General features: G+C 54.1%; 1 protein-coding gene across 1 annotated transcript in view; it reads right to left on the bottom strand.

Moving 5' to 3' along the window:
- CACNA1I (calcium voltage-gated channel subunit alpha1 I) overlaps positions 1 to 26097 on the bottom strand; it is a 97949-nt gene that overhangs the window by 62758 nt on the left and 9094 nt on the right. Inside the window, exons 2-3 of the mRNA XM_063076312.1 lie at positions 14042 to 14153; positions 12295 to 12428 (exon numbers count right to left, since the gene is read on the bottom strand). Of these exons, the coding sequence (XP_062932382.1) occupies positions 12295 to 12428; positions 14042 to 14153 (246 nt within the window). The remainder of the gene's footprint in view (positions 1 to 12294; positions 12429 to 14041; positions 14154 to 26097) is intronic.

Consider the following 26097-nt stretch of genomic DNA (forward strand, 5'->3'; position numbering starts at 1 on the left):
TCTTAGCAGAACGAAAGGTCTCAACGTTGTGCCTCCTTCCAGGGAATGCATTTGCCTGAACATTTCTCCTGGGTCCTAACTCTTCTACATTTCAAGAACCTATCGGGGTGCTCTGCTGTGGCTGCATCTCCTGTCTGGGGGGAAAAGACAGCATATAAACGCATTCAGTGAATTCAAAATACACAGTAGCTCACGGCAGAGAGTCCAGTAGTTATTCTTCTCTGGGGGGGACAGGATAGAAAGGGGGGCATTGGACAAGGACGGGGGGACATGAGGAAGAGCACTTAGCTGGGAGGTAGTAACTGAGTTTCAGCCCCTGCCCTGGGAACCTCGCTGTCCTGATGGCGACTCTGCACATCCATCTGCCCAAACTGGGACAGTACGATGACAACTCCACCATCTCTGTCTTAGTCTGGGTCACCACCATCTCTCTCTCCCGACAGCTGTGGCAGCCTCCAGACTGACCTCCTGCCTACCAGCTCATACTCAGTCACTAGAAACCTCCTAAAGCTCAGATCTAGCTGTGTCATTCCTCTACCCTCAATGGCTCCCCAGTGCCCTCAGAACAAAGTCCAAGGCCCTGACCATGGCCTTCCAGGCCCTCCATAATTTGGCCTCTGTCCACCTTCCCAGTTCCTGCTCCTACTCTGCTCATCCTAGGTGCCCAGCCAGGCCCACCAAGCACCCCACACACATCCTCCTCTCGCCCCCTTTCCTCGACACAGTGCCCTCTCTCCTGATTCTCCTTGCTCCAAGAACACCTTCTGCATGAAGCCTCTTCCCACCCCTCTCTGCACTGGCTCCTGCCACGCCCTGTGCACACCTCCTGTCTGGATCCTGAGCCAAGGACCCGAGAGTAGCCATTGATTTGGGAAGCGTTGCAGGGAGCACAGCGAGGAAGGGGCATGTGGGAGAAGTCCACAAAGGATTGTGAACGAGCAGGTTTCTGCTGCAGACAACCAGCGATTCCACCGGGCAGCCCCGAGAGAGCATATGGAGCTGCCTTCGAATTGGACCTGCATGGGGCAGAGGCCAGGGCCTTGTCCAGAGCTTGCGGGATGAGGGCCAGCACCCCACGGTTCTGGAGAAAGCAGGCAGGCCACCGTCTGCAGGCAGGAGACCCTGGCATGGGGCGAGGGGATGCAAGATGGGCTCTGCCAACAGCAGCAGTACAGCTGCCCCCAGGGCGCCCGTCTCTCCCCCTTGGACCTTGTCTTCCGCCGTCACTCACCCTGAGCCCACCTGGTGTGACACACAGCTGCTGTACAGGGAATCTACACAGCATGAATGCCTCATCCCAGTCTCTGCTGAAGCCCATCTGTGATGGAAGACACATCCTCCTCCTCTTCCCGCCTGGGAGCTGGGTGCCCCTGCACCCACTCCAAAAAAGAGAAAGTGAAGTAGGGACGCTCTGTGGGCGAACGACCACCGGCCTGACTTCCCTCAGGCCCCAAATAAGACATCACTTTCAGGAGTGAGAAATTAATTACACAGTTACTTTATCACACAGCTTCAGTGCTAAAAGTCTTTAAAAAATCAACAGGAAGCCCGAGAACCTACTGCAAGCTCCCAGGCGCCTAATTAGGTAATTTGGCTTTAAAGGGAGCACTGCTGTCCTGAAATCACCGCAGGAGGGGAGTGGCTGAACTCAGTTCCCCAACTGTCACCTGGGGAGAGGGGCTCGGGTGTGGCCATGCCAGGGTGCCAAGAGTGGGCAGGGAGGGTGGACAGTTCCTCAGGGCACACCCCCAACTTATTGCTTCTGAACAGCCTCCCTCCCTGACTCCTGTCTCCTAAGAGAGGCCTAGAGGCTCAGGGCTGATCGCCAGAGGACGCCACACCCCTGCCCTGCCACCAGGACTGGTGCGGGATGGGCACGTGGCCCCAGGTGGGCCATGAGGGGTGACCAGGCCTTGAGCTGGGACCGCAGGGAAGAGGTGCTCTCCCTGGCTCAGCTGCCACCTGGAAACCAAAACAGAGAGGTGCTGATGGCCACCTTGCCTCTGTGGTGGCCTGAGAATTTTGCCAACACAAAAGAAGGAAAAGCAGGATCCTGACCATATGGTTGGAGCACCTCCCTCCAGCTGAACCCAAATCTCAGGCCTGCTCTCTGTTCTTCCAGTTACATGAGCCCACACGTTCTCTTTGGGTCTTGGGTCCCGTTTGCACCGGGTTTCACCACTGCCAACCAAGAAGCTGATGCTAGAAAGAGCCAAAGTCATACAGCCAGGTATAGGGGATCCAGGTGCTCTGTGCGACCCATCCCCACCACCCACACCTCATCGTCATCATCCAGGCCAGAAGCAGGCCGCCACCTCTGGCTCACAAGCACCCCCCTCAGCTGGGCAGGTGGCCACAACGCAGGGCCAGCATCCCTGGAGGCAGAGCTGTCCAATGGTTAGAGCCTGGAGCTGGGTTCTAATCCCAGTTCACTGCTAGTGCGCCATGTGACCTTGGGCAAGTCATTGAACTGAAACGCGCTCACATACAGAGTCAGGGCTGAGAACAGAGCCTGGCACCAGCAAGAGCCAGACGAGTGTGAGCTATTATCATGCCACAGCCTCATGTGTTGCCTTATTCGTACATGCCCATGAGTCGCAGGAGGCCCCTCCCGGGCTTTCCAGACCTCAGCCCCAGGCAGAATTGTGCTCTCCTGCCTTGTGCCCCGCTGGATCTCTGGCTCTGAGGCACATGCTGTACTGTCCTCGTTCCTCAGGTCAGGAGCTGGCTCAGATTCCCAGCTGGGTCCCCAGTGCCTGGCCCAGGGCCTGGCTTGGAGGCCGGCTCCCTAGGCAAGCTTGTCCAATAACTCGAGGGACATAATCAGAAAAAAAGCTTGGAGCCCACAAGAAGCAACAAAAAATGACTGAGATTCAACATCTTTCCAGGAAATACCCCGCCTAAGAGATGATTTCTGTGTGTTGCTGATAAAAATAGAGTGTTTCCTCAATCTTTGCAAGGGGCTTTCTTAAAATGTAAGTTAAGATGGAGCTAATGGAAGGGAAGCTGAGATGCTGGAAGCCGCAGATCATCTGTCAGGAGGCAGCTCTGGGATGACTCAGGCTCATGTAGGTTGATCACTAGACCAGCACCCTTTGCCTGTATCCCAACACCTAGCACACAGTAGGTGTTCAGTGGAGACAGAGGGAGGCAAGGAGAAGGGGAGGAAGGAAATAATGGAGAGAATTAGGGAGGAATAACATTAACCCTTGACTCTGACCAGCACCTTAGGACTTATTTATGGGTCATGACATCCACTGCTATGGTCTGAATGTTAGGGTACACCCCCAACTCTGATGTTGAAATCCTAACCCCCAAGGTGATGGTATTAGAAGGTAGGGCCTTTTGGGAGGTGATTAGGTCATGAGGGCTCTGAGCCCTCATGAGATTGGTGCCCTTTTAAATAGGCCATTGTAACACCAAGGTCAAGGGTTTGGATCCTCTTACTGGCCAGCCACCAAAAAAGTAAAGTGGGCCAAAGGAAGCTCATTTGCCCTTTCCTCCATGTGAGGACTCAGCGAGAAGACTCATCTATGAGGAAGAGGCCCTCATCAGACACTGAATCTGCCAGCCCCTTGACCTTGGACCAGCCTCCAGAACCATGAGAAATAGGTTTCTGTTGTTTATAAGCCACTCAGTCTATATGGTATTTCGTTATAGTACTCCAAAAGGACTAAGACACCCATATTTCCTCACACAAATCCTATGAGACCACAGAGGTTATTAAGCCCACTTGACTGATATGGAAACAGATGCTCTAAAATCAACTCAGGCCAAGTTCAGAGTACAAGGAGATTTGGGGGAAGAATGCTCGGTTGGCCACAAAGTCAAAAGATGGGCTACTGAGACAGACCCCAGGCAGGTGGAAACCAGGGCAGCCCTGGGGACGTCGGTGGCAGGAGACCCTGAGCCTTCTCTCTACAAGCCTCCATTTCGGTGACTACTCCAATGGCTTTATCTCTGGGTAAAATTGCCAGATAGATACAGGAGTCCCACTTAAATCTGAACTTCAGATCAACAATCAATAATATTCGTAGTATGTGTCCACAGTATGCCTCATCATGTCTGCCTCCCAAGAAATTTAGCTCCATTACCCAAAGTAGTCTTGGCACCATAGCAGATGGGAATTAGAAAGTGGGCCCTGGGTGGGGCAGAGACACTTTAAGCTCTACCAGAGCTTGGGGGAAATGTATCTTTCAGGGGATTCAACTCACACCTTCCTGAAGGCTAGCGAGGTTTCCCAAGTCCTCAGGGGCAAATCAACTGATGTATTTTGACTTCTGAAAAGGTAAAATCCTTTCATGTTGTGAGTGAGCATGGGCTCTGGGAGCAGCTGTACCTGCAATCCCAGGTCTGGCCCATACAGGTTGTGTGACCTGGGGCAGGCTACTCATCTCTCTGAGCCTACATTTCCTCATCTGCAAAATAGGGTTAACAACCCTAACTTCTCGGGATTGTGAGGATGTGACATCACTATGGATGTAAAAGAGCCCAGGACAATCAGGAAACACCGGATTGTGGTAAACCACCTAAGCAGCCCAGTTTCTGCCTGCTGGAGCTACTTCTGGGCTCCCAGGTTGACAGGGCCTGGGATGCTTGCAGTCCATCCCCCCAACTCTCAGGCCATGTGTTATGCGTGGGCCTTGACCTAGGCCTGGTCAATAGGAGCACAGTGATTATGCCTTACCCTGGCCTGCAGTGATTGGCTCCAGGATGAGCACGTGCCCCACACCAGCCAATCCAAGGCAAGGAGGCTCAGTTCCAGACTCATTGGAATGGCAGGAAAGGAAAGGTTCCTCCTGAACAGAAGGAAGTCAGCTGTGAGCCTAGGGCTGCCTGCCACCACCCTGCCATCTGAGAGGAGAGCTCCAGGGCTGGAAGTCAGCACAGACGAATGAGCAGAGCTGTGGGATTGGAGGACACACAGTGTGGTGACATCTTTCAGGATTCTGGAACAAGCTGGCCCTGAAGCCAGAGACCCCTTGCTTTTCAGTAAAAGAAATGGAAGCTTCCTTTGAACCAGGTTCAATGTTCCTGTCCCATGCAACTGAGAGAGTCCTGCCTGATTCATGACTGACTAGTGTCTGGCTCTTCAGCCTGCGGCCTGAGACTCTCTAGTGACTACACCCCACCCCATCTCCCATGGTGTCTACCGTCCTGTTTCCATGGATACGGGCCTGCACAGCGACTATCACCCTCTCTCCCACCCTGCCCTATATGCAAATGAGAAAAACATTCATACTACGGTTCCCAGTGGAACCTTCCCAGGTCCACACCCATCCAGTGGCAGCTCAGCTTAAAGAAAATGGCTCCCCCAATGCTTCAGCGCCTGGGTGCGACAGATAGGAAACAAACATGTCATGGATCCTCCCCCGCCTCCTGGCCCAGGGCCAGGATCTGGGGACTCCAGGATGGTGACTAGCCTTGGCTGTCCCCTCAGCACCCTGTCTTCAGGGCAGACAGACCTGTAAAGTCCAGTATAAGTCAGTGTGTAAAGTCAGTGACAGGGCCAGAAGGGTGCCCTGGGCCTCCAGCCTTTTGGAGTGCTTTCCTGACCCACTGATAGTGCACACAGAGCCATTCAGGAGGCAGAGGCTCCAGAAGCTTCTGGAAATAACCCCAATGATGACCTTCTGACCCCTATGACCAGGCTGGGTGGGCTGGTGGGCACTAGCCTCTGTGGAGCTTGCACAGGTTGGTATTTGACTTTAGACTTCTCAACAACATGGGCCCTGCCCAGCCAGCCCAGAAAGAGCTCCAGAGGCTCTGACCACAGCTTGGAGACGTGGTAGAGCCACAGCTTTGGTGGAGGGCAGACGAAGAAACTGAGGCCCAAGGAAAGGAAATGTGGCAAACTCTGAGAGTGGCCCACCTGAAGTGCATTCTCTTTTCTTCCGATCTTGCCTGACCCCAGGGAAGAATTCTTGACTGATGTAGCCAAGTTCAGTGATGTTTTCTGCTTTCTTAGCCTCCCTGCAGTTAAGGACGGCTGTGAGACCCAGTTCTGGCCAAGTGTGCTGGGAAGGGGAGGGATCTGGGAGAGAAAGTGTCTTCCTGATCCAAGTGAACGGGCATGGCTGGCATAGCGCTGTCTCTCCTCACCCTTCCCTTCCTGCCTTCAATCCAAACACCCACAGCTCTAGCAGCCGCCTTGCGACCATGAGGAAAAGCCTGGAAAATCACAAGGATGTCAGCCCCCACGTCGCAGAGCTACTGCCAGTAACCACCAACCTCAGAACTTTGTGTTATGTCAGAAAACACAGCCAGGATTTACTCGAGCCACTGTTGGTTGGGTTTTCTAATACTTGCAGCCAAACGCACCCCTGACAAATACACCCAGCAATTACACAGAACCAGGACCCAATCCCAGCAGGTGGAGCCAAGCTCCCCACGTTCAACTCCTGGCTCTGCCCCTTGCCAGCCTGTGACCTTGAGCAAGTCACTGCCTGTCACACCACGCCTCACCAGTGAAGTGGAACTGACCACAGCCCCTCCCTCACAGATGGCATCTGAAGGTTAAACAAGATGACGTTCAACATCAGGCCGCAGGGACACTCAGCAAACAGGAGATGTTCTTGTTGTCACGCCCTGGATGACGCCTAAGAGGACTCAATTCCCTTTGCTTTTATAAGTCCACTGATGGGGCACTTTGGACAAAAGGAACCCTCAGCCAGCAACCACAGAGGGGACGTGCCTGCCTGTCTTTTTAGAAAGCTCTAGTCCAGAGCTGAGAAACAATTCTTGTTCACTTCTTGTTTCCCAAGAGCCTGTAAGAGTCAGTGCAGGGAAGCTGCTCCCTGCATGCACTCAGGAGGTGTTTCCACGATAAATCCCGAACCCGCCTCTCCCTCCCACCCTCTGGCGGAGGTGCTGAGTTACTGATGTCACCGCTATTCTTATTAATATTATCAATGACCATAGAAATTCTTATATGGAGTCCCCACTGTCTGTTCACAAAGTACTTCTACCTGTCACAAGAGGTATGCAGAGCCTGGACACAGATGCAGAGACACAGCTGCCCCCCACCCCCCGCGTCCTTCCCCTGCTTGTGGTTCCCAGAACTGCAAATGCGATCTCCACCTTTCAGCAAGGCCGCCGTGAGGGTCAGATGAACCCGTTCCTCTAAGTATGGCCCACAGACCACCTGCATCAGGGCCACCTGGGCATTTGGTTAAAATACAGATTCCTAGGTCCTGCCATACCTGCTGGGTCTGGATCCCGAGGTGAGGCACCCAGGAATCTGCATTTTAACATGTGCCTCAGTCATCCTGACGCTCCCTGAAGTCTGAGGAGCTCTGAGAAGGCTGGCTGTGCGTGTGTTTGAGGAGTATGGCGGTTGCTCCTTCCTGTATCCCTCAGCTGCTCCCTCCTCCACACCAAGGCCCTCCCAGGATGCAGTCTGGAGCTTTCAAGGGCTTTCAGATTTAAGGCAGTTCCTGTTCCCTGCACTCATCCCAAGTGGGGCCCACACTGGCCATGCCCTTGGCAAGGCTCAACCTGGAGAGGTCCCCGCAGCCCCACCCTCCAGCCCTGGCTCACCCCAGAGACCAGGTATCGAAGTTCTTGGGGAAGCTTTTAACAGAGGTGCCCAGGCCAAGTCCATTTCACGTTTTTGGCTGGGGGAGGAGGTAGAATAACTAGCACGATGTACAAAGGAATATATACAGATAATGAATATCTCAAGTTCATCAAGAACGTAACTGAATATTTCATGACCTCCTAATGGACAAAGGCAGAAAAGTGTTGCTGAAACGATGTCAATGAAGTGGGATCAACTGTACACAAAGAGAAATGATTACCGGGCTTTGTCACACACTGGAAGGGTCTCTGGTGAGGTGCCACAAGGCTCGCTGTCCTGGGCTGAGCAGCGCAGGAAGTAAATGTAACGAGCGGCTGAATTGGGACCCCAAGAGCCATTGTAAGATGAAGTTAATAGCAATAAATGCAAAGTTTGGTATTTAGGTTTAAAAAAATCACCTGCTTTTAGTTCCAGGATGGGAGAGACCTGGCCTGGAGGGTGAACAAGACCTGGGGGTGGCAGGAAGCATGGCCATCAACAGGTCACCAGAATCCAACACTTCCCTGGGGCGAGGGCAGCCCATTGCCTCTGCCCCATAAGCCATCAGGAGGTTGGCATCCTGTTCTCTGGCCAAGGACTAGGGCAGCCTGAATTTAGTCCAGCAGGTGAGGCCTCTTGGGAATGTTGTCCTTTGACAAATGGTGGGAGGGCTGGGGACATTTCATCTGGAAGGGAAGACTTAGGGAGGACAGGAGCCGCCTTCCAACTTCTGAAGGACTGCCAGGCGTCAGTGACACCGTCTCTGCAGCCTCCAGTCCTCCCTGTGTGATCAAGCCCCAGTCCCCTCTCTGGCCTCACCTCTCAGCACCCACCCCACCCTCAGAATCCCTGGGCTCCAACATGCCCCTGTACTCTCCCTGCGCTTCCTCAGCACCCGCATCAGGCCCCTGCATGTGGCCCCCTCTAGCTGAGACACCCTTTCCCCCCACCCTCTGCCTGGCCAGCTCTTACTCACCCCCAGACCTCTCTTCCTCAGACCATACACTGACCCCCCAATGAAAACGGGATCCCTATTCCATGACCTCACGGTCCTCTGTACTTCTTTGCAAGAGCATTGATCCCACTTTAGAATTAATCTACTATCTGTTTTGTATCTTTCTCTGAACTGTGATCTCCATGAGATCACGAAGGGCATCTGGCTTGTTCAGCTTCAGGTCCTCACTGCCTAGCACAAGGCCCAGCATGTAATAGGTGCTCAATAAACGTTGATTTAGTACATGAATAAGTGAATGAATGGTACCATCAGGCAGGGCCACAGGAAGACAGATGTCAGCTCGGTGAAGAGCGAGCTTGCTAGCACGTTAGGCTGTCCCTATTTGGGGGTGGCTGCCGTGTGAGGCAGTGAGCTCCCCACAGTGGCAGCACGCAAGCGGGGGCTGGCCGCGCTGGATGTGGAGATCAGGGCTGTGTTCTCTAAGGAACTTTCCAACTTGGAGGTTCTTTGTCACCCTGCATAGCTAGAAGTAATTTGGGGCAGGGGAGGGTCAAGAAAGGAGAAAACATCCTTGGGATGTCAGGCGTGTTACTGGGAAAATAACATTTATAGCACCAAGCCAGGTGGAACTGTGGGAGATGGGCAGGTGGCTCTGGGGACAGGTGGGTGGGAGTGGAACTGGAGAGCTGGGCTCTGGAGCCCGGGGTTGTGACTCCCCATCCTGCTCTCTCCACCCGTGCTGTCCCTAGCACGAGGATAAGGAGGACCTTCAGGACCAGGTAGGTCTGGTTCACCTGAGTCCCCAGCATCCAGCACAGGGCAGGACATGTGAGTATTCATGACTCTAGCAAAAAAGTCCCCCTTGAATCTGACCCCCAGCCAAGGCCAGTTCCATCATCTGTGAGGCCTGATACCGAGTCAAAATGCAGAGCCCCTTGTTCATGAATGATTAAGAATTCCAATACGGGGGCAGCAGAGCATGACACCATGCAGGGGGCCCTGTGTGACTGCACGCATTGCAGGATGCTGGCCTGTAGACCCCACCCCATCCTGCCACCATCCCAGAGACCAGGAGAAGATATCCAACTGAGACTTCGCCACCACGCAAAACTAGGCCAGCTCTTCACTCTGGCCAGCTTAGACTTTGTGGTCTTTATTGATAAATATAAGCAGACAGCAGGGAGTCACTAAGCAATAGAGAAGACACTTTAAGTCAAAAGGGCAAGTCAGGGACTCTCATGGGACACAGTGAGCAGAGCCAGCAGAGCAAACAACTTCCCTGAACCAGGAGTTAGGAGAATTCATCCCATAACTCAGAAGTAAGGCAGAGAGAGGGTGACATTTCTCTCAATGTCATTGTGGATCATAATTTAACAGACCCATCTAAGGATTATTTAATTATCTAGGGGAATATACCTTTGCTTGACTGACTATTTGCTATTAATTAAAGGTCTGGATACTTTGAAATTTCCTGTTAACTTGTAGATTTTTGTCTGGCAGAGGGTACATAATTTCCTCCTAGTAGGAGAGAGAACCTCAAAGGTTATGGCTTTATTGCCCTGTAGATCCTTAGCCAGCTTTGATTCTAACCCAGCTTTCTTCCCACATTCTTTCTCCAACACCTGCTTTCCTAATTCTGCTGATTACCATCCTGCTGGTTCCCTCCTTAGTGATACGAATAAATCTGTGATACATGTTCATTCTAAGATTTGTATAAGGTTCATTTTTTAAAACTTTTTAGAAATTATACTCTGACACAAGTCTACTTCCAGAATCAGGAAACGACTTCCAAGAAGCCTAATTAGTATCCATAGGAGATTTGGGTGAATGTTACCTCCATAAAACAAGAACAGTCAGAAGCTACTGGAGAGATGAGAAATGCAAGAACGAGGAGCATTCTTGGGAATTAAAAAGATGCAGAGGAAAGGAACGATTCCAGCAAGGGCAGTAAATGGGGGAAAGACATTGCCGAGAAGCCCATGTGTGATTCAGAAGACCGAGTCAAGGAATTCTCTCATATCACAGACAAAACCTGGGACAGAAAGGAGGAAAACGTGGAAGAAAGAAATATAGAGGAGGGACTATTTAATGGGGATTCCAGAAGGACAGTGGTTCTGGAAGTCCTCACAGGGAGCAAACCTACACCCAGACCTGCCCTAGAGAAAGGTCTGAATTCCAAAGATGATGAGAAAACCTTACAAGCTTCTAGTGAGGAAAAGGAAGGTTAACTTCCAGGAAGGAAGAACCAGACCTGTACGAGACTCACCTGCAACACTAGATTGTCGATTTGAATGTCACAAGGTGTACAGGGTTCCAGGGGAGGAAAATATGACTCTAGAACAGCACAGACAAGTAAACTGTCCCTCGTACTCAAAGATCAAAGGAATATCCGTTGGACAGGCAGGACTGAAAAGTGACACCATCCAAACACCTTTTCTTTAAAAACTGCTTAAGGGCGTTCTCCAGCCAAACCGGAATGAGAGTCAGAAGGAGGAACTTGATAGGGGTGACTCAGTGCACAAGAGGCCACCTGAAGCCACACGACCTCCAGCCAGGTCTAAGTAGCTGTTGATATGGTTGTGCAAGTGAATGGGGTGTTAGGAAAGGACGCTTAGAGGACGCGTGACGTTTTTAAAAGCCTCAGTGAAACAATCATTCACTTCGGAGCACGTCTGTGAAGTTCAGTGGGTATTTGGTAGGATTCTCCACGTCCTGAGTCCTCCTCTCAGCCCCGTGCGGGACCACTCTCGCTGCCCCTCCCCAACAGCATTATGCACACAGTACACGCTCGCGTACACACTCGTGTACACACTTTCACACGCGCACTCTGACCCCCGTGCGCACTCCCACGCGCACTCACCCATCTGATCCCACACACCCGCAGTCCCAGGCTTCTCTCTCCTCCCCACCTCGGCCACATTGGCCATTACGGGGCCTGGGTAATGCCTGCTCGTCCTTCAGCTCTTGTGTGTCACCTCCTCAGAAAAGCCCTCAAGCCCCTGGGTCCCCAGCCTGGATGAGTCTGGGTCCTGGGTCAAATGCTCTCAGCAAACGACCATGTTCTGCCCAGAGCATCCCAGCGTGTGAAGACGTTTCCATCCACGCCTCTCCCAGATGGGAAGTGGGGAAGGAAAGGCGTCTGCATGGCTTTCTCCCCCTCTTTACCTTCCTTACTCAGGAGAAGCTCATTCAATCCCTGGCTGGTGGGTGAATGCATGAATGGGTTTGACACAGGAAAGCAGGAACAAGGCACAGAGAAGGGTCCAAGGTGCTCCACATGGGCTAAGCTGCAGCCTGGCCTCTCTCTGTGGCTGTGCCTTGGTGGAAATAATCACGGTTTGGATGCAGACAGTGCTCAAGTCTGTCTCCGAGTCGATCCCTGACTTGGTAAGTGATCTGGGATAATAATAATAATAGCTGACATCTACTAGGTACTCATTTTCACATAGCTACAATGATCATTCCCATTTTACAGATGAGTAAATGGAGGCTTAGAGAGGTTAAGTGGCTTTCTCAAGGTCATTCAGTGAATTAACATAAAATGGACCCAGTGTCAGCTGGCAGTGCAGGAGGACACACGACTTACAAAAGAAGGGAGGAAGGATTGTCTGTCTGTCCAGGCCATTTAGTGAAGGGGCATCATTGCTCCTGCCAAGGGGTCCGAGAGGGCCCCACATATGACCACAACTTCATCGTCATCACCAAGAAGCCCAGAGTTTATCTAAATTATGTCTGGTGTGCTGCACCAAAGGCCAGGACCTGTCAGGCATGCACTACCTACCCTGCCATGACAATGAAGAAATCCAGGCGATTCCATGTGTCCCCAAGGTAGCACTTCTTGCCAAAAATGCCCAGGGCCACCATCTTGAGCACCATCTCCATGGCAAAGAAGATGAAGATGAAGTCATCAAAAACCTGCGAAGGCAGGAGGAAAGAAGCAAGGGACAGAGTGAGGTTGCAGAGCAGGACCCAGGGGTCTGGGCCACAGTGTGAGGTGGGAACATGGGCATGGACACGAGAGACCCAGAAACTTCTCCTGGGCAGGAAGAGAACCTCAGAGACCCAGGTTCAATGCAGTCATTTCACAGATGAAGAGACTGAGGCCCAGAGAGGGGAATGAACTTGCCCAGGGTAATACAATCCATTCTATTTGTTCCCTAAGCCCAGGGGAAATGACAAGGGACCCAGATGGGGGTGGGGCAGGGGTTCTCCCATATTTTCCCCAATAATTGCCAAGCCCTGGCTAGACACTTGACCTGCATTCTCTCTCCTAGTTCTCACAAGGACCCCATGGGCAGCCCCATTTTACAAATGAGGAAACTGAGCCTCAGAGAAGCTAAGTGATTGTCCCAGGTCACACAATAGGTAAGTGGCAGAACCAGGACTAAAACTCAGGCTGGTCTGACTCCAAAGCTCCTGTGGGAGGAGCCATCTCAAAACAGACCAGACATCCCACCCCCCAGCCCCAGTCACAGGCCTCAGTGCTGCTATCCTCTGCTCACAAGGGAGGCCCCAAATGTGTCCCTAACCATGGGCTCAGATGAGTGCATGTTTCCTGAGGACGGGCCCTGGGGGGACTTCCTCTCTCCAGGATGAGTGAGAGCTGCAGTCAGTTCAATTCCACAAACATGTGCTCAGCACTTACTGTGTGCCAGGATGTGGGCAGGTGATGGGGACACAGAGATGAGTCTTCAGTGAGCTCAACATCAGGCTAATCAGTTCTAACGGGCCTGAGGCTGGGGTGGCCGAGGGGCTTGTTCCCCATTCGGACCCCAGACCCACCACAGAGATGCTGATTTGGCATGTGTGGGATGTGCCAAGGGTCTGGATTTTTAGCAAGAGCCACAGGAGATTCTGTGGCCCAGTGCTGCTTGGGATCTACTGAGTCCTATACCCAAGAAGCAGAGAGCAAGTCCTCCCAGGAGGAGTCTGCTTTCCCAAGAAGCAGCATTGAGTGTCTCCACATCTGTAAAATGGGTACAACCCTAACACCCTGCACTATGAGTATACATGTCCTGCACAGGGTTACAGGACCCCCCCTGGGGTCCTCAGGAGATGAGAACAGGAGAGAAACCAGAGGCCCACTCCTAAAGGGTATCGAGGGTGGCTTATGGAGCAGGGCCTTTATTCCAGGAACACTGGGGAGGAAGGGCAGGTTGTAGGCAGAGGAATGTCGGAGCCATCTGTGCTTTACTGGCATGGGGAGTGGGGAGCCTGGGGCTGGGAGACCAGGAGGAGGCCGACCCAGGTAGGAGTAGATGGGGGTCTGGACTCCATCTACTCCCACCTGGCAGAGGCCCCAAGATGGAGAAGAGGAATGGAGGGGAGACAGGATCACCAAGGGGAATGGCTAAGACCAGTTGGGCATGAGGAAGAGGACAGCCCATCAAGTGAGGGCCAGTGGTGGGGACGTGGCTTGGAGGGGTGGGGCACGGAGGGACGGGCAGGGGATGGGAGCACGGTGGGCAGGGCACGGCACATGGTAGGCAGGGCATGGGGACACAGTGGATGGGCCAGGCCGGGCTCACCTGCAGGATCTTGCAGCGGTCAGACAGGCAGTCCATGTCATCGCACGGCTGGTACATGCCAAGGGTCACACAGTTCAGCAGGATCACCAGCATGCTGACACATTCGAACCAGGTGCACACCGAGTCAAGGACAAAACAGTGGCTGACCGTGGCCATGGGGGGTGGGGTGCACCCTGGAATGTAATACCACCTCCCCCCAGACCCACCACAAACACAGGCACACACCCCGTGTCTGGTTCTTCCCCCTCCAGGTAGATCCCTGAATGGGTCAATGCCCAAGTTTCAAAGAGCTTGGAGCCAGCCTACCCCCATCACAGCAGACATGGCCACAAGTGCCCAAACCACCAAAGGACCCCAACCCCACCAAGCCAACACCTGCTGAACCACCCCCCCACCCCAGCCTGAGCGTTCTCCTCCAGCCCAGGAAGGGAAAGGTCCCCAGAAACCTGGCTGGCAGGCCACCTCTGGACCATCCCGCCCTCTCCACCTCTGACCACCTACCCCTGACTGTCACTGTCTCCCCTCCCTGACTACTTTTCTCCTCCCTTGTCCCACAGCCCCTCCATCTCTGCCGAGGCCTGGGTCTGGAGCCCACAGAGAACCCTCCAGTGTGGCTGAGACTGGCTGGACACCCTTGTCCTTCTCTTCTTCCCCATGGCCGGGGCTAGAGCTCACTGCCAGACTCCAGAATGCCTGTGCCCAGGCCAGCCCCAGTCCCAGCGCCAAGCGGGGCGGGGCTCGGACTCCTCAGGCCTGCCCAGGAAGAATGTCACTGCAGCCAAGGGGATCTGGAGACCATCTCTGAACCCAGCCTCGGGCAGGGGCTCTGGGGCACTAGCTTGGAGCTGGGATGATAAGGCTCCCCTCCCGCACGCCGCGTCAGGCTGTTCTCCTCATCCCGAAAGCACCTCCATAAACACCCTCCCTCCCTCCCTCCTGGCCACTCCTGTCCAGTCTTAGAGCACAGCCAACCGTGTGCAGCCCCACTGCTCTCAGTCCACCTGGTCACGCAACCAGGGAGGTCAGCACTCCAAGGGGCCTCGGAGCTTGTGTCATTCGCAGCCTCCCACCTGTCATTATGCAGGTGAGAAACTGCAGCCTGCTCAGATCTCCCAGACTGGTGTCTCCCACCTTCACTGAGCCCTGGGGCCTTGGAAAATCAGTGCCTAGTTGAAAAGAGGGCAACCCAAGGTAAAATGGTAAAATGGACTTAAGCCACACAGCACGAATGAGTGAACTTCCAGACCATGAAGTCTGACTGACCTTAGAGGTGGTGACTGGAACTGGGAGTAATTTCTCCTTCTCTGAGAGGAGAGAGGCTGATAGAGCTCTCCACACACTGCCTACAACCCCCCACTGCTGAGCATCGGGAAATAGAAAGGCAGCCCTTGTGCCGTAAAAGCAGTAACAGCATGGAGACCAGGGACCTGCATTTGAGCTCCAGTTGCAGCACGGACTCTGGGGTCTCAGACAAGCCCCTTCCCACCTCTGAACCTCTGGAGGTTCTCCACGGGCCCCAGTGGGTCTGCTCTGGCCCGTCTGATCCAGCCTCCCTGCAGTAGCAATGAGCAGTTAAAAACATCAGTGAGATCACCTCCCTCCCCTGTGCAAAGCCTTGCCATGGCTCCCTGTCTATGTCAGCACAAACTTCGAGGCCCTCACCCTGGCTGGCAAGGCCCCACCCCCTCCCCTCATCTCCTTCTGCCCTTGCCCTGGCTCAATCCCCTCCAACCCCGCTGACCCCTGCTGCCTCTCAGACACATCAGGCATGCTCCACTGGGCCTTTGCACCTGTTGTCCCCTCTACCTGGGACACTCTTCACAAGACCCTCAAGGGCTGACCCTTAAACTTCATTGTCACCTCCTCTGAGAAGTCCCCACTCCACCTTGCCACCCCCAGGGGCTTCCCCATCCCACCTCTACCATTTCCCTACCAAGCACGCACCAGGCCCTGAAGCTGTCTGTCCCCTCCTCATTGTCTTTATCCCCTGCTAGAACCTCAGTCCAAAGGGGACAGGGATTTCGCATTCATGGCTCTAACAGTAACAGGCATCTAGAAGGAACTCAGTAAATGTTTATTGAATGAACAAATAAATGTCTACAGGCCCCGCCCCCTCTGGTATCCAGTGATTCTCGAGTGTCTCGAAAACAACCCCCTGAGCCCTCACGTCACAGCCCTTGCCCTTTGCTCGGGCGTAGCCGGCCAGCCGGACCTCAGCCAGGCCCCGCCCCCTCCTGCCTGCTGGGAGACTGACCCGGTTCCCATGACAACGGCCTCCCTCCCCTCCCCTGCCCTCACTCACCTTGGGATGCCGCCCCAGCCCTGCTCCTTCCTGTCCCCCCACCCTGCTGCCACTCTCCAGCCACAGCCTGTAATTAATTTCAATCGCTGCCAGGGCCCCCTTCTAGCCTGAGCATCGCTCCAGCAGCAGTTTCATCGTTAATTAACTTTTTTGAAGTTCAAACGTTCTAATTACCAGCGAACGTCCCCAACCTCCTTGCCTCTCCCCACTGCCTGTCGTGCTCTCTCCTTCCAGCCCCACCCTCCGCTCCCTCTGTCCTTCCTGCCAGTTTCAAGCTCAAAGTGCACTTAGAGCAGGTGTCTCCCAGGAGCCCGGTGCCCACTTCTTCCTAGGGCCCTGAGCAGTGAGGGTCAGCAGGCTCATTTTACAGATGAGGAAAACTGAGGCTCAGGAGAATGAGGGGCCTCTCCGGGGTTACACAAGTGGGAAGTGAGCTGAGGTTCACACCAGGCCAGTGCACCCCTCCGCAACATATGGCCTGTCCCTGCCCATGGCTGCCCCTCCCTCCCCCCAGGCCTCAGCCATCCCCAGGGTCTCACCCAGACCCTGGACCCTGCACCAGCCTCCTCTCTAGCCTCCCGCTCTGGTCTCTGTCCCTCCAATCAGCCGCACACAATAACCAGGCGCTTGCTGTATGCCCAACACTATTTGAGAATTTTGAGTGTTATCTCATTTAATCCTAACGGCTCTACTATAAGCCCCATTTACAAATGAGGAAACTAAGACACAAAGGGGAACAGATTTGCCCAAGGTGACCAGCTGGAAAAGCGCAGAGCTGTGACACAAAACCAGAGCCTGCTTTTCTTGCCCCCAAGCTGTTTTGCTCTGCCAGATTAATCTGCCTGAAACACAACTCTGATTGTGCCTCCCCCTGCTCAAAACCCTCCCGTGGCTCCCCATCAACCAAGGCCTCCTAGACGCTCACCTCAGTGAGCTCCTCAGGTCAGTCTCACCTCCCACAGGCAGTGGCTTGCACTGAACTCGTTGCTGTCCCCAAGCACACGCTTTGTGTGTGCTTTTCCTTCCTCTACCCTCCCCACCAGGCAAACTCCTGCACAGCCCTGTTCTTCTTGAAGCTCCCTGGAAGCACCTTTCACAGGTGGTGGCTCAGCCTTCTCTCCAGAAGTGCTCCCTACCTGCCTGGTCTGGTACACATAACAGTAAGGAACATGGCAGTAACCATGAATACCATGTGCCAGGCACCCTAGGGACATGTCTTAGCTCTCGCCATAGCCCACTGGGGGCAGATGAAGAAACAGACCTGGATAGCTGACGTGACTTGCCCAAGGTCACACAGTCCATGGGTGGCCGAGACTGGCTCTAAGCGCTGCCCACGGCCACTGCACAGCACTGCTTTGCTGCTCATCTGACTTGCCCACTGCACTGAGTGACTCCAGGGGGCAGATAGAGTGGCTTTCATCTCTAGACTGCTCAGCTTCAGACATCCAGGGATGGACAATCTCAGCCCCTAGTCAGAGCCACTTGGAGAAATCCCAGATGGTAGAGCCTGGGTCCCTTCCAAGAGCCCACGAGGCTCAGAAGTCAGGCCAGAGCTGGCATCACTGCCCACAGACCTGACATGCTCCCCCTGGCTCCAGGATCAAAGGCAACAGCCCTTCTTGCAGTTGAACCAGACCACGGGGCGTGGGGAAGGAGGTTGTCAGGGGAAGTCAAGGTCTCCAAGCTGAGCGATACTGCGGCCTGGCCCAATGCCTAATGTTTGCACCATTAGTCACAAGCATTGAAGAACTCGAGAGCACAGGCAAGCAAAGCTGTGGGGTTCTGGGACAATTTGAGAGAGGACAGAGGCCCCAGGAGAGCAGCAGAGGATTTCTGGGTCATAGAGCAGGCAGGGCTTGAGTGCTATCCCCACGAGGGCAGGGAATCTTCAGTGGCTCCCCACTGCCTCTCACAGTGAGACTCAAAGCCCCCAATGGACATCTGAGGCCATGCAGTTGGGACCCAGCCACCCTGCCTACTTTACCCCCACAAGACTCTCACTCCTGTTGGGGTGACCTTTGTCACCGAGCAGCCCTGCCAAAGCCCTTAGAGAGAAACTCATCCAATCCCTCATTGCACCAATGTAAAACAGAGAGGCAGAGACCTGTCCAACCTATACAGTGAGTCCAAACCAGAGTTGACACTCAGACAGCAGGCTCCCCACCCATGGGGGCCTCAGAGCCATGGCTGGATTTTCAAACCCCCATGGAAACCTGATGTTTCCACACATGTCCAAGCTCCGCATGCATGGCACCGCTCAGCACGGCCACATGGTGGTCATTCGGGCAAATTAGATCCCTGACAGGCAGTCATGAGTGCCTTTGAGGAACACAGATGGAGAAACAGATCAATGGCAATCCAATCAGCACAGTTGCCTTGGCAGCAAAAGCCGTCCTCGACACCAGGCCTTGGGGACTGTGGAGCCGTCCTAGTGTGTCAGCCACACCTCCGGCCAGCGCAACTTCTTGGGCGAGCCCTCCCGAGTGGCCTGGGCCCTCACCCCCACTCCCCACTTTGTCCCCTCCTGCTTGTACCTCCCAAAGTCCTCAGAATTGGAGCCTCAGAGCCAACCAGAGAAGTAATAAGCATATACTGAGTGCCAGCTGTGCCAGGCACCAGGTTAACAACTGTTATAATAGTAGCCATCACAGACATTTCTTGTGGTCTTGGGTGTTTGTCACAGAGTTTCCTAATCAAACAGCATGCATTATCTCATTTAAACCTTACAGCAAGCATGGGAGGCAGGGAGCTGAGGGGGCTGTGGAGCTCACACAGCAGAGACTCTTGGGACCAGGGGTGGCACTGGGGTTCAGCAGAGAGAACCTTTTTTCCATGTCAACCTCTCTTGCAACAGGGCCAGGGGTCTCCCAGTTTTGGGCTTTGGAGAAAAAAGGAAAAGCCACCTCACCAGGAAAAGGACTGAGAATCCCACGCTGGTATTACCTGCTGATTACTTAATATTACCTTGAGTAGAAAATAAAAGAGAAGCTCTTACAAGCCCTTTTGATTGATGTCTGCCTTGTCACCCCTGAGTCTTCACTCAGCGCCTTTTAAAAATAATCAGTCAATTGATTGAGACCTGGCACGAGCAGGGTCGCCCTGGAACTTCAGCAAAGTTCCCCCAAACTGGCCCTCATTTTACAGACAATATCCGAGTGAGCAGGACTGAAGCCATGTTGGGACCTACAGCCGCATGGGCTGGAGGCAAATTTTTAAAAGGCACAGTTTTTTCTTGGCATGCATCTCTCTGAGTTCCCTCTTTTCCCATGGTTATTTGATATTTTGAACCTTGGTTATGGGGCAAGAGGACATTATTTACATGAATGTAGTTTTCCAGCCAGCCGGAAGCTGCAGACCTGCACATACTGATCAGACCCTGAGATAAGGACGGGAGCAGAAACTAGACAGAGTCACGGTGAGACCTTGCACCTGAGACCTTGCCTGAAGCCCTCGCTGCTCACGCGCCCCTCCCTCCTGCTTTTCATTTCCTACGTTCCATTCTTCAGCCTCCTCTTTCAAAATCCCTCAGTAAACCTGAGTCTGGGAGGTGGCTTTACCTGGCCATTCCCCTTCAGGTTTACCGGAGAGATGGGTTAGTCTAACATGTCTCCTCAGGTCCCCAGTATTCCTGAATAAAAGCTGACTTCCATTTTCACCAACATTTGACATTTCAGTTTGTGTTTCATCTTGGGGCAGGCAGCCAGAGCTGTGAGTTCAATATCAAATTTGGGGAAGTTTCAGCCAGGAGGTGGTATGTGGCAGGGGCAGGACTTGAACCACCTCTTGCGGGTTCCAAATTCTATGCTCTCAGCCACATACTCAGCTGTCCCCAGTCTCAGAGCCTGACACATGAGGGATGCTCAACTGATATGTGTTTAGTGGAATGTTTACTTTTTCTCTCTCATCCACACTTTCTCCCCCTGAGGGCCCCAGCCAGACTGGGCCTGGGTCAGCGGTGAGCCTGGCCGTCAGCCTGTGTGGCTGTGCCCCTGCTGGGTGCCCAGGCCTGGGTGGCTCCAGTTGGGTCAGGAAGGGGGATATTCTGGGCCCTGCTGTGGCTGAGAAGGAAGGATTTACCTACAGGAGGCAGGAGGGGAAGCCAGCAAGGGCTGTTTGCCTCAAAGTCCCCCAGCCTGGGAAGAGGCCCAGCTGGATCGGATCCCACCCCACGCCCTGCTGCTAAGTCTTCAGAAAGCCAGGTGTAGACTGGGGGACAAGGTCATCAGGGAAGCCACCATGCCAGGGGCCCCCTCACACCCACCAGTTCCTAGACAGAAGAGTGACCGGATGGACACGCAGTGCCGGACACAGAAGCAGCCCCAGGGCAGCCTCCTCTCCAGGAGTGAGCTGGAGGCCTGCATGGTTACCATGGCGACCACCACCCTCCTTCCCGCAGGCCCTGCTGACAGTCACAGTCTCTGTAATTCGGGGGGCTCTGGGAGGCTGGGTGGGGGTGGAAGTGCTGGGTTTAGCGGAGGTGGCCAAGTTTGTTTTTATTTTTGTCAAATCTGAAATCTGACCCATTTCCCGGGGTATGTCTCAGTTGTCTAAATAAATCAAGTGGAGGAAGGGGGCTGGGGGCTGCATCCTCCTGGACCAGGGAGGTGGGGAAGGCAGACCAGCCCCCATATGAGAGTCCCTACCCTGCTGGTCCCCACAGGGCCCAAGGATGGGGAGTTCAGCCCTTGGGCCCTCACAGGCCTGAGGTTCCAGACCCTGGTTCTTGGGCAGCTCTGTGCTACTCTAGGGTCAGGTCCACAAGCATCCATGGAGCACCTGCTGTATACCTGACCTGTGCATCGGGGTACCGAAATGAAGCAGGCTCAGTTCCTTCTCTGGAGGTGCCCGTGTGGCACGTGCTGTAGTAACAGTGGTTACCATCTTCGCACATCATCTATGTTATGGGCCTGGGGCTTTAAGAGGATACTCATTCACTCATTCACTCATTCATTCATTCATTCATTCGACAAATCTTTATGGGCAACAGCCACTCTGAAAAGGCTGCTTAGCAATAACTACTGAAGCTAAATAGAGGCCCACACTAGCACCCAGCAAGATCCTGCATGGGGTAAGAAAAGCTGGCATAAGTCCAGAAAAAGGCACATCCCAGCATGTTCACAGTTGTGTTATTGGAAACAGCCCCAACCCAGCAACAACCCAAATGTCCATCAAGAAGAGAATGGGTAGGGCAGTGATTTTCAACCAGGGATGATTTTGTCCCTTGGGGGCATCTGGCCGGGTCTGGAGACATTTTTAGTTGTCACAACTTGGGGGGGGACAGGGTGCTGGCATCCAGTGGGTAAAGACCAGGGATGCTGCTAAACACCCCACAATGCACAGGACAGCCCCTCGCAACAAAGGATTATCCAACCCAAAATGTCAACAGTGCCAAGGTTGAGAAACCCTACAGGACATCCATGTGATGGAGTATTACTCAGCCGTGAAAAAGAAAAAACTACTGACACACACAACATGGATGGATCTGTGCTGGGCAACAGAAGCCAGACACGACAGAGCAAATGACGTCTGAGTCCAATGCTATGAAGTTAAACATCAGGCAAAGGGAATCCACAGTGAAAGAGGTCAGAAGAGAGGTAACTTTGGGGGAGTACCTATGTTGGGGGGAGGGAGCTTCTGGGGGCTGGAGACGTTCTTCTTGGCCTGAGTGGTGGTCACAGGAGAGGAATTGTATGGAAAAGGCCTTGAGCTGCACACAAAGGTTTGTGAGCTCTACCACATGTGTATTTTACCTCAATAAAAAATGGAATAAAAAATGACGAAGAGCAACGGCTATAAGGAGGCCTTAAAATGCAGAAGCACCTGCTGGGGCACCCGCTGTCACCAACCTCCACAGGAACCTTCACAACAGCCTGCAAGGTAGGGGTGCAATCCCTGTTTCATGGACTTGCTCAAGGCCACAGCTAGTGAAGGACAGAGCCAGGATTTGAACCTGACACCATCCCATCTTCTAATGTTTGTTTAGGACTTGCTCCGCCTATGCCCATGTCAACGTTGGAAGACAGGATGGCAGACGTTATTACACCCACTTTATGGTATGAAAAGGAAGGTCCAGAGACAACAGCACTTGCCCAAGGTGACACAGCAGTGGAGCTGGGACAGAAAGCTGCTCCATTAAGTGAACGGACCTGCTGGGCAGATGGTCCTCGGCCTCCCCCCACTTACATGCCTCCATCGACGGGGAGCTCCCCACACGACAAATGGCCCTGCCAGGGCTGATTGGGTCTGCTTATGAGCTGTCGCATCTCCATGGGTTGAGATCCCATGGGGGAGGGGACAGGGAGTAAGCCATCCCTCCCTTCCTTGTCCCTGCCCCCAGTCCCACTTCTTGGTGTACTCATCGTATGAGAACTCATTGGATTTGGCCAAAGTCTCTGATTCCCAGATGCCCAGCAAGCCGGGTGCCCAGTGCGGACAGCCGGAGCGGGGGAGGCGAAGGCGAGGGAGCAGGGGCTGCCAGCTTGGAAGGAAACCCAGGCGGATGGTCCACAGGAAGGAGGCTCCGGCCAAGGAGACTCAGCAGATGCCACCACTGAAGAGATAGGGCCAGGCAGGCCTCTGGGGGCCAGGGTCCCACTGCCTGTGGGCTCACCCAGTCTCTGGAGCCCACCCATAAAGAAGGTGTGTCTGCAGGGAGCCTTGCTTGACTCCTAGGCAGGGGGTGTAGACGCCTCCTCTGGGCCCTTGCAGTGCCTTGGACGGCCCCCCTTATTGAAGCTACTGAACCGAGTGTGGTCTGTCCTGGGCCCCTCACCCTTACGTAGGCTGTGCTCTTCAAGGGCAGAGCATATGCTCCCTCCGTGCTCAGGGCCCCACCTGCAGCCTCCTAAGGCAGTGAGACCCCCAGCCTTGGAGGCATCAAGGAGGCGAAGAAGGGATTTCTGCATGGGGGAAATCGCAGCCTGCCTTCCCATCCTGAACGCCCCTCCTCCCCTTGGTGACATCCATCACACCTTACTCATTTACTCAACACCCCCTCACTGAGGCCTGCCTCTGTGTCTGGCCCACAGGGGCTCTGGGAACCCGGAATGAAGGAGACACGGTACCTGCCCCCTGCCCTCCAGAAACCGCGAGCAGACATTCGGTGGAGACACACATAGAAGGCTGAGGGCTGGACAAAGGGCAGGTGATGTGCTCCCTTAACCTCCCTGGGGGACCTGTCCTCCACCACACATCTCCCTGCCTGCCCCTGAACACACACATGCACACGTTCACATGTGCGCTCATATGCAGACCGGCAGCCCTTCACACATCTGCACACGCTCGTGCACATCTGCACATGCTCGTGCACGTGTGCACAGGGCAACAGCAGGCATCTGCACTCCCACGGCCCGCCCTCCTCCTCACCCGTCAGGCCAGCAGCTCGGGGCATGACCGACCCCCTCTCCTTCTAGAAGAGGGGTCTTAACCTTGCCTGTGACTCCGAAAAGAAGCTCATGAGCCCCTGCTCGGAATAACAATTTTAAATGCATAAAATCTTTTTAAAAGCTTAGGATTAGAAAGGAAGTCAGTCATGTTAAAATAGTTATCAAAATATTTTTCAGAAACAAATCTGTGATAGAGAATCTATGTGCTTCGTCATCAGCACAATAAATAACGAGATCCAGTGGTGGGTGTGATACTAAGAGTCTGTGTCGCGAGGATGAATGTAAATGACATCCCGAGAGCTCTGCAACGACCATGATGTGACATGAAAATGTTGGTGATTTTTACGGGTGACAGTTGCAGGAGCTGCTAATAATAGCACCGTGGTTTCTTTTAACCTTCATTCATGATAGAAAGAAATGCTAAATTTCAAAGTTCAGTGAAAACAAATATGCAACTTGTCTCCATCCAAGATCACAAACCCCAGGTTGAAACTCCGGTTCCAGAAACTTTTCCTCACGATCCCACAGGCTTGATGCTGGTCCACGGGCTGACCAGGTCCTGAGTCTCTGTCCAGCGCAGGCTCACTCTGTGCTGAGCAACAGGCCTCCTGGACCCCGCCCTAGGATGTCTCTGGGAACCTCAATTTCATCACGCCATATTCTCCCCAGACCACCGGATCCTCCCTCTGCCTTCCCAGCCCCATGACCGGTGCCCCATCACCACTGCCAGTCCTGGCAGGTGTCCAGACTAGACTCCTCAGGAGTCCCCCTCCCCCTTGTCCCACATCCACCTCGGAGACCTGCCCATTTTGCCATCTAAACCTCTCCTCTCCAGCCACTCCTCTGCACCCCACAGCCCGGGCAGGCCACACTCCCTCCTTCCAGAGTCTTGCAACAGCCCGCTCCTCCAGCCTTGCCTCCTGATACATCCTCCACGCGGCGGCCAAAGGGCTCTTCCGAAACCAGAAGCTTCCTGCTGCTCCCCACTGCCTTCCAGGTAGGTGCCCATCTCCTTGGCCCGGCATCCAAGGTCCTTGGTGTCTGCGCCCTCGGCCACCCTCTAGCCTCATCTCTGTCCACACCGCCTCCACCTCCAACCTTGCCTGCTAGGACGCGCCACATCAAAGGCTTTGCTGCACACCGACTGTGTGCAGGGCAGAGGAAGAGACGGGCACTAGAGAGACACGACAGGAAACCCTTCAGGTTAGGACTCTGCACCACTCCCGCCTCCTCCCCGAGATTCCCACTGTCTCGGCGTCCTCCCTGCAAGGCCCTTAACTCCATGCCATTCCCACACTTCCAGAGCTTCGAGAGATCTCAGAGACCACCTAGGCCAGGGCTCCTCAGCCTTGGCACTGGTGGCATTTGGGGACGGACCATTCTCTCTTGTGGGGGCTGTCCTGCACATTGTAGGATGTTTGACCTTTACCCACTGGAAGCCCTCCCTAAGTTGTGACAACCAAAAATGTCTCCAGACATTACCAAATGTCCCCTGGGGGGGCAAAATCACCCCTGGTTGAAAATCACTGATTTTGCCCACCCCCCACCCCCATTTTATGGATGAGGAAACTGAGACCCAGAGAGGAGGGGTTACCTGCCTGGGGTCACTGGGCTTGGACTTGGCAGAGTCCAGTCTGGACCCTGGGACAGTCAGTCCACAATCACCTCCTCACTGGACGCAGGGGCAGGCCTGGGCGCGTCCCCACTGCTCTGCCGGGGTAAGCCTGCCGCAGCCCTTGGCAGTCCCTTCTCTGTCCGCCTCCACCCGGCCCTCTCCCCGCAGCTCAGCACCCCGGCCCCCACAGTCGGCCAAGCCTTCTCTTCCTGCTTTCTCATCTGGATGGAACCGGCGCTCAGAGAGGCCAAGTCGTTTGCTCAGCAGCGCACAGCAGTAAGCAGCAGCCTCGGGATCAGAGCCTGGGGAGAGGCGAGGGAGACCAGGGGAGCAGAGCGCAGCTCCACCCGGCAGAGGGGGACAGAGATGCGAAGGGGCCCCACCGGAAAGCTGGAGAGAGAGATTAGCAGGAAGACCTTCTGGCTGATTAAAAAGACATATTGATTTCTCTCTGAGGGAAACAGATGAGGCCATTTGTCTCCCGACAGGATCGTGAGCGGTCTGAGGGAGGCCGCAGGTCAAAGTCGCTTCTGTGTCAGACGCCGAAGCCCAGGCAGGATGGACCAGTAAAAATCCAATCATGTTTTAAATTCCCCAGGAGGAGACTGACTCTTCACCAGCCAGCCAGCCCTCTTTCTAAGTCACTTGCTCTATATCAATCACAACGAGACTGCCTGTCGGGTCTCCTACCCAAGCCCCACTCGGCCACCACCAGGCTGGGTGGCCCCGGACAAGCAGTTCACCTCTCTGGACC

This window comes from Cynocephalus volans, chromosome 12 (genome assembly GCF_027409185.1).
Source record: "Cynocephalus volans isolate mCynVol1 chromosome 12, mCynVol1.pri, whole genome shotgun sequence".
NCBI lineage: Eukaryota > Metazoa > Chordata > Mammalia > Dermoptera > Cynocephalidae > Cynocephalus > Cynocephalus volans.